This window comes from Solanum lycopersicum, chromosome 12, assembly GCF_036512215.1.
Source record: "Solanum lycopersicum chromosome 12, SLM_r2.1".
Lineage (NCBI taxonomy): Eukaryota > Viridiplantae > Streptophyta > Magnoliopsida > Solanales > Solanaceae > Solanum > Solanum lycopersicum.
In genome coordinates, this window is record NC_090811.1 from 61,377,654 (window position 1) to 61,395,349 (window position 17,696).

At 29.5% G+C, this 17,696-nt stretch overlaps 1 protein-coding gene across 1 annotated transcript; it reads right to left on the reverse strand.

Annotated features, from left to right (window-relative positions):
• Window positions 1-1,848: 1,848 nt before the first annotated feature.
• Window positions 1,849-2,732, reverse strand: LOC101247701 (uncharacterized). Its single transcript, XM_026028715.2, has one exon. It carries the CDS (start codon window positions 2,660-2,662, stop codon window positions 2,099-2,101), a length of 564 nt encoding a protein of 187 aa, XP_025884500.1. The 5' UTR covers window positions 2,663-2,732; the 3' UTR covers window positions 1,849-2,098.
• Window positions 2,733-17,696: the final 14,964 nt, after the last annotated feature.

A 17,696-nucleotide genomic window follows, 5' to 3' on the forward strand; every position in this document is an offset into this window, starting at 1 on the left:
AAGACGATTTCAACCCATGTTCTTCAAATTAATGTCGGTCAAAATTACTTTGGAGATTAAAATATACTCAAGCTCTAGTTCACACCTATATAAAAAGATTTTCATAAAGGTCAGAAGAAAAAAATACATAAAGAAATCCGTTCATTTACAAAGAAATCTTCATCTCCATCTCCATGTACTAGTGAGCCGCAAGGTGTTAACAACAACTAAACAATGTTACAAGAAATAAAAGTTGGTCCATGGTATATGTTCAATATTGTTTATAGTAACTTGAAGAATTCTAGTTTCTCTTGCTTTTTGTTTGCACTTTTTGAAGTAATCTCTAGAAACTTTTCAAAGTTAATTATTGGTCAAACTAAATAGGGGTAGCCATTGGTTTGGCCGTATTGATTGAAAATGTTAAAAATATTTGAAATATTGACTTAATTGATTGAGTTACCTAATTCAACGTGCTTTGCATTTGCAATTGTACTTTAGCTTTAAGTTGAAAGAATGAAAAAGTTTAGAATCGATGGTTATTGAAATGAGTAATTTTTTTTTTATAAAATTTAAATAATTTTTTTATTTTGAATTAGTTTTTTGGATGTGTATTAAATTCAAAACTTTTATTATATTAATAATTTTTAAAATTTCTTCCTTATAACGTAATTTCATAATTTATCTTGTGTCGAAATTATAGAATATTATTTAATTTCAGCCAATTCATTATTACTTTATTGGTAATCATATTTGATTATTATAATTTGAAATTTTATAAATTGAAGACCTCTAATCTTCTTTTCATTTCAAAGAACATAATAATATAGTCGATTAGAGAGTTTTGTTTATGAGGAGATTTTCTCCTAACATGTTTAGACTTTTTTCAATATTAGTTTTATAATACGTAAGTCGTTTAACCATATATATTATTAATATGTTGTTAGAATGTTTTTTCTTTCTCCGTCTAATTTATTAACATCATAATTTGTAATCGTTAACTTTTGCATGATGCCACCCACATATAATATTAATATTTACAATTCTAAATAATCTTTATAATATTTCTATTTTTATAACGTTGACGTACGATACCCCGCACAAAAGCAAATTGTTAATTATTTGTTGCAATTTGAAATTTGAAACATTAATGAACTCGAGAAGCTTTTGAACAATATTGACATAACTTTTTTTTTCCCAACTTCCTTCTTTCTATCGAATACAATTGTTAACGATAAAGTTAATTTCAAATGTTATCTCGAAATTATAATTCTTATAGTATCAAATGAGTTCTTTATTTAGGACGGTAGATTCTTAAGGCGTATGTTGACCAATTTAATTCTAATGCTTTATTACGCCAAATTTTACTTTTTGATGTAACTTAATTTGGTGAAATCTATCGTCTAATAATTTGGTTGACATTGTTGATTTTTATTGCAAATAAACTCTTACTATCTTCAGTGTATTTAAGTTGTTCTAACCAAAAAAACACTATAACTGCGGATGGTATTATTAATTTGATGAAAATATATAGAATATCAATCAAAATTTATGTGGTAAACTGGATGGAATATGTCATATTATTAAGTGTGCTCTGCCTTCCTATACAAACAGAACAAGAAATTTTGACTCGAGTACTATGTGTTTCGGTTTGGAGTAAGAGAGTCAAATTAACTAATGTGTGATGTGAATTTAGAAAGAATTTCAACTCCTCTATAAATAAAATTAACATATTTAGAAATTACATAAAAAGTATAATCAATCACAATGGTAATTAATATTGAAAATTATCTTTAAAAAATATGTGGTCAAAAAAATATTCTTGACGGTTTAAATAGTAATTAACACAAACAAATTAAAATGAAGACACAATTATTTACCGGTGAAAGGTTCATTCTTTATTTTGATTATTAGTATTTTACACAAGTTAAACAACTTCTTTTGTTTAAAACACAAATACATGGAGAAAATAAGCACACACTATCCACAAATTATTCCAATCTTCATAATTTTTTCTATATTTCTTTGTTTATATTAATCAGCTACCCCACACAAAAGCAAAAAATCAAATAAAATTGCCTTTGCAAATGAAGAAAAACATGCATATATTGTATAGTTACAATCATAAAGTAGAAGAAAATGAAGATTGTCGTCTCAAATTTCTATAGAACTTTGATATGAACTCATCAGCTTTCTCATCTACATGATTATCCATTTCTCCCACCGAAAAAGGCGAGTCCGTAACCCTCAACTGTCTCCCGAACCCACGAAAATAATTATCTGATGACGTTGTTTCACCCTTAATCATCTCCAATGTGGCTTTCATTACCGCCGCATTCATCATCACAACATCTTCTTCATGAATAGTAGTGTGTTTTTGCATGTCCAAATTTGGGCTGCTAGTGCAACTAAACTCATAATACTCATCCTCATGTGGAGGGCAAAATGGTAAATTACCACTCTCGACTTGGTCGGTGCGGTGACGATTTTGGTTGTGGTTGTGGTGGTGGAAGTGGTACATGAGATTTTGTACCACGGCTTTGTAACTACTAGTCTTGCTACGCTTCATCATTAATTTGATATCGAGCATTATTTTCTGCTTTGATATACCTTTTCTTAACATGCATAACGCCACTCGAACTATTTTCCAAAACTTCTTTCCTACCACTACTAAATTTTGATCCATTTCTCTATATGTAAAATTGAGATTTGTTAGTTTTTTTTGTGTGTTGTTAATTGAATTGGTAAGGCAAAAGTATATGAAGGGGGTATATATAGTGGACCTTTTTAACGTTACAATGTTAAAGTGAGCAGTTAAAGAAAAGGTGATATTTTGAAATAAAAATCGAATATTTTATTGACTCAATTATTAGTGGTGTTGGTGATTTGTGCACTATACAACTTTAGGTCACTGTCACTCCCAAATTTAATTGTGTGATTAATTTTTATTTTTATTTTATTCACAGAAATCAATTTTAATTTGGTCACGTATGTCCCAATTATTAAACGCCTCTTTCTATTTTTACTGCTTCCCAATCAATAATCAACAGTATTCTCCTTTCGTTTTGGAAAAATGATTTTCGACGATAATAGTTTAATTATTGTTAGATATATTTATTTAAAGATGATGAAAAAAAATATGTCTCTAGTGTTTATAATAATATTGAATATAATGATAATTAAATACTGTCAATATAATTTTTATCATTATTTATTAAATATATATTTATTACTATTAAATGTTATTTTTGCTATAATGTTTACTAACTTAATTTTCAAATAATCGATAATATCATAATATGCTCCGAATTAAATTATCTAGCACAAGTCATTAGCATGATGATCTTTTGCTCTGTAGTGTGTAGTTGTGTATATCAATTCACTCTTAATCATATGTTGTTTATTTTTAATCATATATTTCAAATTTAATTTATAAAAATAAAGTTGCATTTCGATAAAAAGTATCTTTCTTTACTTTTCAATATGAGTTTTAAATAAATTAAACATCAAAAATATTAAACAAAGAAGAAGACGATCAAATAAATGGCACCAATCTAGGTTTGTCTACTTTGTGGGGGAGGATATTTATCTTAGATTTGATCTTTAAGATATTATAATCAACAAGAAAATAAGCAAACAAACAAAAAAAATTTAAAAAATAATAATATTACTAACGTTATTGCAATTATTTTTGTTTGGATACATTTGTCTTTTCTCAACTTCTAGAATATATGTTGCAACGATACCTCCAAAACCCTAGCAACTATTTGTTTTATTAAAAGTTTACTTAACAAGGTAGGTTTTCCATGACATGTGTCCTTTTTTTTTTTTTTTACAATAAAGTTTATATTGTGGGCGTATCAATCATAAGAACCTAAGCTTCTTTTACTTTTTTTTTCTTTATTATATTCTCTTTCTACAGTAATCCCATAATTTTACAGAGGCCCCATATTAAAAGAGTGTACTTCACGATTTATTTACTATAGCATAGCATATTGTAACTTTTTAATTTAAACTTTTAATATTTTCATATAAATTATTTCTAGAACTTTCAGATATTTTACATTTATTTTATGTGTCATATTTTGTTCATATATATATAATGTATATATAAATTTGAATTTATTAAAATAAAAATAACTTTTAATGGTAATAAATAAATATATTAATAAAAGTAGTAAAGTTTTTATCGACATTAGTTAAGTGTCATTAAATCAAGTGTCGCTGGGACATATAAAGAGTATTAATTGTCGTTAAAAATATAATTAATGATAATTACTAATTAATTAACTATCGTTATTCCATTCGTTTAAAAAAGAATGTCCCTATTTCCTTTTTAGTTTGTTTAAAAAAGAATGACCCCTTTCCTTTTTTGACAACACTTTAACTTTAATTTTTCACGTAACATATTTAAGATCAGAAGATTAAATGATAACTTTAATTTAGAACCATAGGACTAAAAGTCTTCTTTCTTTTTTTAAACTTTGTTCTAAGTTAAATTAAATCATTCTTTTTGAAATACAAAAATTATTTTTTATATGATAACTCAAAATCTCTAATTAAGAGTCGAATAATATTATTATTGCGCCGTAACGCAAGTATACAAACTTTGTCTTTGCTTGGATGGCTAGCATATAGCTGGATAGAAGTAGTTGTTTGGTGAAGGTCTCGCGCCAACGTTTATTTTAAAAATAAAAAGCAGTTTTTTTTTTATTCTTTTATTTTGAGACTCATATCAAATAAATTTAATCATCCCTTTTTTTTCTTGTGTGTACTAATGCTTATCAATAGGACTAATATTAAATTATTAACATTTTTTTTCCTTATTGAAAGTATTATATTTTCCGATAGTTCGATATTAGTAAATGTCAAAATATTATTACAAGTCGAAAGTAATTATTATGATGTCTATCCAAATTTGCTTTATTTAGAAACTATACGCAAAGTCCCGTGACTAGAGAGGTTCTAATCGAGATTGGGAATAGCCGGGATATGATAAGTACATCTTACTTTATGAGTTTGAGTTATTAAGTGAGCAAAAATGAGGGATAAAAAAATACAAAGTCCCATCACCCATGCTCGTCAAACAAATTATGCATGGTTTATGTATTTATTTTGTTTTAATTTGTGTGACACATTTTTTTTAATCTTCATCATTTCTAAGAAAACAGTATATTTTTTTATTTGACAAATATTGAATGACTTTATCAATATTTTGCCTATGTTGAGTTTTGCAAAAAAAAAAATATTGAGAGGGATCAAACTATCAATGAAAAAACATTTGTAAAGCATCATTAAAGTATAGACGTTGAAATTTCAAAAAAAAAACACTCGACATTAAGCAAACACACCTAATAAAAAATTAAAAATACCTTCGATATGAAGCAGACACAGACACGTTGATGAAGAATATAAAAGTAATTTCTATTATTAGAGAAAATTGAGGCAGGTCAAATCACGATTCTAGGTTTTCCTTGCATTTGGAGTCCCAACTTTATTAGTGAGGAATTAACGTGGGGAAAATAAAATGTATATATAGAGTCTCTTACTTTCACGTTAAACAATGTACTTATTTTGACTAATATAATACGTATTAATTTGGTTTTTGTTAATTTAGGCAAAGACTTTTTTAATTTTAATGAACTCTATCGATCGATGGAGAAGCTTTTAACCATTATTATTAGCTTAACAATCTTGTAAACACAGCTATTTACAACTTGCTACTTTAGTACAAAAATTGTACCTAACATAGAAAAAAGGAGCTCCATGGCATGTTTGTTCCAAATTGTTCATTTTAACTTGAAGAAATTCTCTTCTCATGCTTTTGCTTTTTGCACTTTTTTGAATTTTCTTTTTGAAGATTTTTTGAGTTGTTATTATCATAGACAGTAGTGGTAAATGAGCGGGTTTAGGTTAAATTTGGACGGGTTAAAAATGGGTCAATATAAAATGGATAATAGTTTAATCCGTCCATATTTGATATAGGTAAGAATGAATTGGGTAACAAATGAGTTGGATAAAATACTAGTTTACCCATATTTTCATGCGTAATAGTACTCTATTTAAGAATCCAGCAACGGATTGTATATGAAATATGTTGCAAATAGTTCATTTAGTTTTATTGTATTATAAAAGTAAAAAAAAAGAAAACCGAGGTTGGGGTTGGGGAGGGCGGAGAAGGGGGGGGGGGAGGGGAGGTAGAGGTGAAAAAATAAAAATTTGATGTTGAAATATGTTTTAGAAACAAACTTAAAATTTGGGGGTCGATTGTAGGGACGAAAAAAATGAAAGTTTTAAAGTTGAAAATATTTTTTAAAAACAAACTTAAAATTAGTTTTTTGGGGAGTGGGTGGGAGGGTGGTAGGGGGATGGCGTGTGGGTGGGGGCAAAGGTAGGAGTGAAAAAAATGAAACTATGAAGTTTAAAATATTTTTTAAAAATAAACGTAAATTTTTTTGGGGGTAGGAGGGGAGGGTGGAGGGGGAGGTCGAGGGTAGGCATGAAAAATATTTTCCTTCATATACCAAACACACCCTAAAATATGTTTAATGCACTTTTAAGTCTTTAACCAATGTCAACACTAGTACATGATTTGTTTATTTTACACTACTCTATCGTTTAAAAAAGAATGACTTAGTTTGACTTGAAACGCAGTTTAAGAAAAGAAAAAAGAATTTTTAATTTTGTCGTTCTAAATTAAAGTTATATCAAATATACAAAAAATTTTGTTAATCGTGTGATCTTAAGTATACCATGTGAAAAGTTAAAATTCATAAAGTATTACCAAAAAAAGAAAGAAGCCATTTTTTTTAAACAGACTAAAAACAAAATAAGGTCATTCTTTTTTAAAAGAGAAAATATTATTTATTATTCAATGTAAAACTAAATATATTTTTAAAAAATATAATTATAATTAATAAAAGAAATGTAGAAATCGTTAACTAAATTAAAAAGTAATTTGTTGATAAAAATAATTATAGATGATGAGGGAGGATCTTTCTGTCTGAGAAGAACGTAGAACGATTCTTTATTAATTATTTTGGATACAATATGAGTGAATTGCTGAGCAGAATCAATTTTAGGAAGCATGATCAAATTAAACAAGTATAAATTATTGTAAAAATTTAAGGAATTCCATAGTGTAATTCAATAATTACATTCTGTCTCGATAAATTTTGTATTTACTAAAAATCTCTTAAAATTTTTGTGCCGTGTTACTTTAGACTGTAGTGATACATGGTAAGTTTGAACTGTTAAGAAAAAAATGGGGAAAAAACGGTACATTTAAACTTGTTAACTAAAATAGCTTAATTTACGGTAACAGATCATTAATTAGCATTAAATCCGCACGTAATTGGATATTAATTTCAAATTTTGAAAATCAAAGATTATATCATCTATTTTGAATACATTTTTTATGAACAATCTGTTAAACTTCGATACACAACAAATTCATGTATCAATGCATCGTCTAAAACACTATAAACACTGATTCAAAATGTATCAGCAAGCACACTTGATGGATTCAAAATGTATCAATGCATCATCTAAAACACTATACACACTTGATGGATTCAAAATGTATCAGCAAGCACACTGATTCAAAATGTATCAGCAAACACTTCATATATCAATTCTTTGTCTAAAACACTATACACACTGATTCAAAATGTATCAACAAGCACACTTGATGGCGCAGTTATTGAAATTAATTACTGATACATGATAAAAAATTTCAAAAACCCTTGATACGTAGGAAATCATATAATACACATCTAATTCATGTATCAAATCATAGACTAAACATTATAATCCGCGGAGATGGATTGTTACTGGCAGTGGGTGTGGAAGTGAAAGACATAGGAAATTCTAGAGAAGGGGTTGTGGGGTTAGAGACAGTAGTGATATCTGATGAAAAGCTTCTGAGAATGATGAAAAGGGCATAGAAAAGAAAAACCGATGATTTTGACGAAAGCTGGAGACTTTGTAAGTGAAACAAGATTATTTTCTGAACCTGACAAACTAGTACTAATCGATGATGGAGTAAGAAGAATTGAAGACGTGATGGAATAAAAAGAACAATAAGAACGGGAGAGAAATTGTGCAGTTTTTTGAAATTTCAAATTTTTTGAATTTTGAAATTCAAAATTTTAAAATTGGGTGTTTTAATTAAAATTAATAATTCAAAATCCAAAAACTGATTTAGAAGATTGAGTGTTTTTGTGGAGAAAAAATAGGCATTATATTGGGGGATTGTGTATTATAGGAGAGATAATTTTATGTATCTATACACTTCTAATAAAATTAAAAAAAAGAATTATGTAATATTTAAAAAAAGAAAGGAAAATTAGAGAATATAAAACTTATAGTTGTGTATTTAAGTTATTTTTCCTAAATTCTATAGGGATATTTGTATAGAATGACAAACTAATAATATAAAATAAATATAGCAGTTATATTTTGATTTATTTGTGTTCCATAGTAAATTGTTTGTCAGTCCGTCTCTCCCTCATATTCTCGCTTGCCACTCTCCCTCTCTCCCTCTCATATGTCGCTCTATACAATAGAATTGTATAAATTGTGTTTCTAATTGTGTAAAACAAGAAAAATTGTATATGCACATGCAAATACATATATTTTTGTCTTATACACGTATAGTTATACAATAAAAAGTACTCCCCTACCCAAGTCTCTTTTGCCTTTCTCTCTTTCTCGTTTTATACAAATTCATATTGTATATAATTTCTCTCTTCCTCTCGTTTTATGAAATTCGATTCAATTGTATGTTCCCTGTCAAAGTCTCTTTTGCCTTTCTCTCTTTTTCATTTTTATACAAATTCAAATAGTATATAATCGTCCTATACACTTATAATTATACAATTCATTTTATACAATTCGTTTTATACACTTCGTTTTATATAATTCTCTGCCCAAGTCTTTTTCTCTTTTTCGTTTTATACAATTCACTTCAATTGTATATGCATAGCGAGTTATATATATCTATGTTTGCTATGGAGCGCAATTATATAAATTTTATTATAGTATACAAATATAAATTTTATATTTATTTTATCTGAAAATTGCCTAATTTTATACTCTAACTTTGTTTGCAAGATTTGAAATGATATAATGAATTAAGTAGAGAAGTTTCTAAACATTTATTGGCCATTTTAAGTAACAATATTTCACATAGTATTGCCATTTGTTTTGCTACAAATGAAACAAACATAAACATCATCCGTACTATATATATTGGCTTTTTAGTCAAAGGGACACTTTACCTATATAGCACATACACTAATAGAAATATTTATTTTATAGCTACTCATCATCACTTGGAACCTTTTGTTTGAACCCATGAGAGTTTACACATATGGCCTATATTCCCCATCTTCTTGCATTATCATTGTAGAAAAATAAATGTATGGGGATATAGGGAAAGTGTGTGGGGTTTTAGAAAATAAAAATATAATACTTAATTAGGTTTTTGAAGGTGAATCTCAAGGTAATTTTTGAACTCTTTCAACTACTGAAGTTTGAATTAACTTTTAATCTTATACTCAATAGATTCAACATATATACACTTTAAAAACGTCTTATATATAATATATTTTTTTTACTGAGTAGTTGGTTCGGGTGAACCCCTTCGCTACCCCTAAATTTGCCCTTAATGGGAATGGGGAGGGAGGAGGGGGAGGGGGATGTTATTTTAAACGGAATTATATAAGATTGAATTGCATATGACTAATTTTATTAAGAAAAAATCAAGTTTAAAATTAGAAAAAAAATGAGATGACACTATTATATATACTCGATTATGTGTTGACCAACTTTTTTGCGCATGAGCTTGAGTTTTACATCTAAAACCTTAAAATATTTATTAAAAAAAATATTTTAATTTACTTAATTATTTTTCAGAAACAAATGTATATATCTTCTTCTTTTTTCCTTCTTTTTTTTAGCCTTTTTTTTTCTTGTCTTAGCTTTGCTTTACTTATTGTGAACTCCCATAAAAATTCATCCATTATATGTATGATGATTGGTGACACTTGGAAGATCTGTCTCCTTCTTATATGCCTCCACTCCTTTTCCTTTAATTTCTCTTGCCCCCTTTTTTTCTTGTCCCCTTTACCATATTCATGAGGTTAATTAACATAAGAGATTTACCACCACAAAATTGAGAAAAGTTGGACCAATACAAAAAATTGACCTCCAATAAATAAAGCAACTTGATTGGACTTATTTCCTATATGTGCCTTTTATCATGTGTTTAGTTGTGATATGTGGTAATAAATGAAAGATAATATAGACAATCTCAAAAACAAATGGTTTGTGTAGAAAGTAAGGCCACTTTGGATCATAGGTGTAGTCTCAATCAATACTTATTTGCCAATTTCATAAAATGAAATAGTCTATTTCTATCTTTTGATAAGAATTTGAAAATCTACAAAATCCCTTTTTTGCATTAATTAGAATAACAAAGATCTTCTCTAGTATTATTACTTGAAGAAACTACCCACGATAGACTTTTTTTTTTGTTGTGGTTTTCCACTAGTTTCTCGAGTCAGTATATAAACTCTGGTTAAATTCAGATCGCGGATTGCAGGATCTATTTAGGAATGTGCTCCAAACATGACTTTCTCCATACGCCAAAGACTCAAATAGAGACCTCAGAGTAAATGAGGTGGAGCAATCCCAATAATCTCACCACTACACTACAACCCATGTTCGTCCCATAATAGACTTATCATTTGTGTCCTAGTACATACTTTCCTCATAAAAGATACTTCATCCGTTCAATTTTGTGGTTATTTTCTTGGGAAAAATTTATAAGCAGCAAAATTAGTTTTTTTTCTTTTAAAAATAGCAGTATATTTTGCGAAGTGTAGTAGTATTTTCTTTCAAAATGTAGCATCTTAGTTATGCAAATTTAAACTACTTAATTATTACTGTAGCTAATGTTTGTTTATATTACCATTTACAATCATTTAATCTCCATAATTACATTTTTTTTCAATTCTTCTTATTTATGTAACCGTGTACAACACTCTTTTCCTCATATACAAAAGGAGTCATTTTCTCTCTTCAATCACTTACTCTTATTTTCTTTTTTATTCTCTCAATCAAAATTGATTGCAATTTTTTTGAAATTTCCACTCATTCCCTCCCATTCGTGATTTATATTTATCTGATTTTGTATATGAAGTGTTTGTATTTGAAGTGTTATACATATTTAACTGATCTTGTATATGAAGTGTTTGTATATGAAGTGTTATATGTATTCAACTGATTTTGTGTATGAAATGTTTGTATTTGAAGTGTTATACGTAGTCAATTGATTTGGTATATGAAGTGTTTGTATTTGAAGTGTTATACCTATTTAATTGATTTTGTATATGAAGTCTTTGTATTTGAAGTATTATACGTATACAACATGTTTTGTACATAAAGTGTTTGTATTTGAAGTGTTATATGTATACAACCGATTTTGTATATGAGTGTTTGTGTCTGAAGTGTTCCAACTATTTATATGTATTCAACTAAGTTACAACTTCTTACGCATATACAATTATGTATCTGGTTTCATTTCAAATTTTGTATATCCAGTTTTTATACATTTTAGATTATTTTTTAGAACATACAAACACTTTGACATAAACTAGAGTAGATTATACAATTGATTTCTACTTTTATACATTTATGTACTCAAATTGTAGATATCAACCATCCCTTTAGATCGCTGAAAATAGATTCTTCAACCAAGATCTCCAATTATCAATGGAGTAATTATACAATCACAAATAAAAATAGTTAATTCTCGATCTATTAGAATATGGTTGCAAACAACTATTCGAATGAAACTGTCATACATATACAAATCAATTCAATTGCTATGTTTTTTCAAGTTCTTCATTTAGATTAATGCAAATAAAAAACACGAACCAATGCAAATCAAAAATACGTTTCGGCATAAAAATTCGAGATACATACAGATAAGTTGAATTCATTGTATTACTTGCTTGCTTGTATAATAATGAAATTCTTTGAATTGCAAAGTGACAATGATAACGTGAACTACTGGTGTTGCTTGTATGAATGAATGCTATTTGGCAAAGAGATATGATCGCGTCAATTAAGTGACTGTTTTCCTTTCCACAATCAAAATTACCTCCCTTTCCTTTTTTTTTTTCTTCAAATTTTCAAATTTTGTATTAATACAAATATAATACCGAATATACAAGGACTGCCATTTAAAATATACCTATAGCTTGTAATTATCAAACTACAGTTATGTAGTACAATTATTTTATTTTGAGTGGTTATATTATGAAAGTATCCCATTATTATATGCAATCACATACATTATTAATGTAATTTAATACATTATATATATATATATATATATATATATATATATATATATAAAATGATACATTAAATATACCATGTATTGGTGTAGTTTATGATACATTATATGCACTAATGTGATTAGGTCAATATCTTTTTTCTTATCTCTTATGTTCTTTATAATTCTACCATGTATCATATTTTTTAGATTATTCTTCAAATTGATGATATATGATATCATATGATGATGAAAAGTGATACAATTACGATTAGTATATTTTGAGTAGTTTTATAAAAGTATCCCATTATTATATGCAAGTGCATACATCTTTAATGTAATTTGATACATTGTATATACGATACAATACATATACAATGTATTGGTGTAGTTTATGATACATTATATACACGAATATAATTGGGTCGATATATATTTTCTTATCTTTTTTTTTTAATTCTACCATGTATCATATTTTGTAGGTTATTCTCCAAATTGATGATATATGATACCTTATAATGATGAAAAATGATACAATTTATCTAAGTATTGTATCTATCAAAATATTATAGTAATATAATCTTATATGATACATTATAAAATATTAGCAATTATACAAATTTAAAAATGTGTTAGTTAGGATGATATAATCTATAGGATACACTAGGGGTGTTTGAAAATAGAACCGACCGATAAATTGAACAGAAAAAAGTGTCATTGATTTATTGCTAATAGGTTAACGATTTTTTAATAACTTTATAGAAAAATTATCAGATTATCGATTCAATATTGATTTTTAATACAGGGTAAATCGATAACTCATTAAGACAACAATATTTTACTACTTTTACCTACACATAATAAATATTAACATTAATCATAATATCTTACTTGTTATGTCTTTATCATTTAGCCTTCAATTCATACTTCACCGTTTCTTTGAATTCACAACTTCATATTATACAAACCGTCAAAACCTAAAGTAAAAATCTTATTCCTCTTAATTTCTCGTTGTGTTGCACATTTATTGTTCTTTTTATGCTTGTTATTATTGTTTCTATTTTATAAGCATTTGTAAAGTGTTCCTCTTCTCGTACCTTTGAATCCAAAAGTACCGGCCGAGTATTAAGAAGGCATTACTTAAAACTATAGTGTTAGGTTCATTATGTAAATAATTGTAATTAAGAGGACTATATATCAAAGAAGTTGTTAAAGTAGTTAGAAGTTTGTTAGAAGTAGTTAGAATAAATTCAGTCTTTTATTCTTGTATATAACTAGTTCAATGTACAGATTACAAATACACTTTTGAAATACACAAAGGAATACAAGTTTCTTCCTCTATACTGCTTCTACTTCCTTGTTCTTCCCTGTTCTTCTCTGTTTCTTTTCTTCCCTTCTTCTCTACGTAACTTCATGTTCATGCATGATTAACATGCCTCAACTGCAAGAAGATTAACATGGTATCAGAGCCAACACAGTAGAGCTTCAAGATCTCAGCCAAAACCATGGCAACTGTCGATAACGAGTTGCCGGAGAAGCTGAGCCATAATCATCCTTTGTTCTTACATTCAATAGACAATTCAGGTGTATTACTTAGTTCAATTCAACTAACTGGAGCTGATAATTTTTCAGTATGGAGTCGAGCTATGAAAATTGCAATTATAGGTCGCAATAAACTTGGATTTATTGATGGATCATGCAGAAAAGAGTTATATGGTCCTAACTTGACAAATCTATGGGAACGATGCAATGCCATAGTGCTTTCGTGGATCATGAATCGTGTGTCGAAGGAGTTACTTGGAGGCATTGTTTATTCTACCAATGCAGCAGTTGTATGGAAGGAATTGTGTGAAAGATATGACAAGATTGATGGATCACGTATCTTTCAACTACACAAAGAGATTGCTACTATTAGCCATGGTACAAGTTCAATCTCAAGCTATTTCTCTAAGCTGCGTGAGTTGTGGGTAGAGTATGATAGTTTGGCACCTGTTCCTAGTTGTGATTGTGTGAATTCAAGAGAATTTGTAGTGTTCATGCACAATCAGAAGTTACTGCAGTTTCTCATGGGATTAAATGGTTCATATGAGCAAGCTAGAAGCCAAATACTAATGATGGTACCTCTGCCTACTATAAATAAGGCATACTCACTACTTATTGAAAGAGAAAGCCAACATATCATGTCACAAACTTCTCACAGTTCAAGTTCATCTGATCTGAATGCATTGTTTACTGCTCAATCATCAGTTCCCAAACCAAGGTTTAATACTAGTTCAAACTATGATCCAAATGCATTTTGTGATTACTGTAAAAGAACAAGACACATGCAAGCTGTGTGTTATAAACTTCATGGATATCCACCTGGTTATGAAAGAAAGAAAAGAGGTTCTACTGGTCCTACTTACAATGGTCAAGGAAGAGGAAGATCAAGTAATGATAGGAGATCTTATCCATCTGCTAATAATGTAATTAGTGACACTGATCATTCTGATTTTAATAGAGTTGAGAATCCAAGAAATCAAGGTTATGGTAGAGGTGATAGACAATCTGATTCTGTTGAGTATCACAAAGGATTGAATGCATTGCAAGATCAATATAATCAAATCTTGCAGATGCTTGGTCAATCAAATAGGCAGAGCACCACTGAAAGAGACTCAAATGCACATTCCAGTGCAAATCTAGCTCAAGAGAACTATCCTTCATCAGGTAATGTCACTGCTCTTTCAGCTAATATAGCACATACAGGATGGATTATAGACTCTGGTGCAACAAACCATATGACTCCTCACTCACAATTATTGATTAATAAACATCCACTGCCTGTTGATGCACCTAGAAGTGTACAACTACCAAATGGAGATAGTACATTGATCACACATACAGGTTCTAGTAGTATGACCTCACAAGACATTATCAACAATGTTCTTCTTATTCCTGACTTTAAGTTCAGTCTATTGTCAGTATCAAAAATTACTAAGAATCTACAGTGTGCACTATTTTTCTATCCTGACTTTGTGACTATTCAGGATCTCTCCACTGGGCAGGTGAAGGTGATTGGTAGAGAGCAGGCTGGACTTTATCTCATTCCTCATCCCTCATCTTCTGCAGATAGTACTACCTCTCAAGAATACTCTCATTTGGTTCATGATGGTTCATCAAGTTCACAAACTGTCCTATGGCACCAAAGTCTTGGTCATACTTCATCAAATGTTTTAGCTAGAACTCTCAATCTTCCAGTTACACAGTGTTCAAATGAGGTTCAAAACTGTACAATATGTCCTCTAGCTAAACAACCAAGACTTCCTTTTCCAAATAGCTCTACTATGTCTTCTAGTCCATTCCAGTTGATACATATAGATGTTTGGGGTCCATTTCATACTCCTACATATGATGGCAATAGATTCTTTGTCACTATAGTGGATGATTATACTAGAATGTTGTGGCTGTTTCTAATAAAGTTGAAGAGTGATGTTTGTGTTGTATTGAAAAATTTCTTTACTCTAGTCAAAACTCAGTTCAACTTATTAGTTAAAAGCATTCGTACTGATAATGGTTCTGAGTTTGTTAACACTGAGTGTACACATTTGTATACAAGCATGGGTATTGTTCATCAAAGAACTTGCATACACACTCCTCAACAGAATGGTATAGCTGAAAGAAAACACAGACACATACTTGAGGTAGCCAGAGCCATCATATTCCAAGGTCATATTCCTATCAAATTTTGGGGGCACTGCATTCTTAATGCTGCATATATTATAAACAGATTGACTACATCTGTTTTGCATGGTAAATCTCCATACGAAATGTTTCACAAATGCAAACCTTCCCTACAACATATGAGGGTGATAAGTTGTCTATGTTTTGCTAAAAATATGCACATTAAGGACAAGTTTCATCCTAGGAATGTCATTGTTGTACACATGGGCTATAGTGCTCATACAAAAGGATACATATTATACAACATCAAGGACAAAACATTCTTCATTAGCAGGATGTCCTATTTAGAGAATCTATATTTCCATTTGCTTCTCCTTCATCTATTGCATGGCAAGTGTTTCCTAATGTTGATGAATCTAGAGGTTACACCTTTATTCCAGGATAATTCTCCTACCACAGTTGTACATACTGAGTTAGTTCCAACTCAAGATACTCCTTCTATAAGAAGATCACAAAGAAGTACCAAAGCTCCTTTATGGCTACAAGATTATGTTGCATCTGCTCAGCTTCAATCCAATAAACCTCTGTATTCCATTGATAAGTACATTGGTTATGACAACTTGTCTTCTTCTTATCGAGCCTTCCTTACTTCATTTGGTACTGAAGTTGAACCTACTTCTTTTGAGGAAGCCTGTAAGGATTCAAGGTGGGTTGAAGCAATGCAAGCTGAAATATCAGCTTTGGAGTCCAATGAAACATGGCAGGTGGTTCCTTTACCTCCTAACAAGAAAGCTATTGGTTGCAAGTGGATTTTTAAAATCAAGTATCATGCATCTGGTGAGATTGACAGGTTTAAGGCACGTCTTGTGGCAAAAGGATTTAATCAGAGAGAAGGGCTGGATTATCAGGAAACCTTTTCTCCAGTTGTGAAAATGGTGACTGTTAGGAGTGTATTGTCCTTAGCTGCAAAAGAACATTGGCATGTTCATCAGATGGATGCATCTAATGCATTTCTTCAGGGAGATTTACATGATGAAGTCTATATGGTACTTCCTTTTGGCTTTAAGCCTCCAAAGGGTTTTAGTGTGCAGGGGAAACCAGTGTGTAGGCTCACTAAATCCTTTTATGGATTAAAACAAGCCCTTAGGCAATGGAATGCAAAACTCACTGAAGTCCTTGTCAAATTGGGATTTGTACAAAGTCATCTTGATTACTCATTATTCATCAAGAAAACTAGTACATCTCTGGTGATACTTTTAGTATATGTAGATGACTTGATGTTCACTGGAAGTGATATCAATATTATTCAACAAACTAAAAGAACCTTACAAGAAAACTTCAAAATGAAAGATCTAGGGAATCTCAGATATTTCCTTAGGATTGAGTTTGCTAGATCACAAGATGGGATTGTAATGCATCAAAGGAAATATTCATTGGAGATCATATCTGAGGCAGGTCTTAATGCTGCAAAACCAGCTGCTACTCCACTTGATCCTTATGTGCAGTTAACTACTAAAGAGTATGATGAAATAAATGGAACAAACAAAGATGATAAGTTGTTGACAGAGCCAACAGTATACAGAAGGTTAGTTGGAAAATTACTATATCTAAATGTCACTAGAGCAGACATTGCATTTGCCATACAGACTGTAAGTCAATTTCTACATCAGCCTAAACAGTCTCATCTAAATGCTGCTCTCAAAGTAGTAAGATA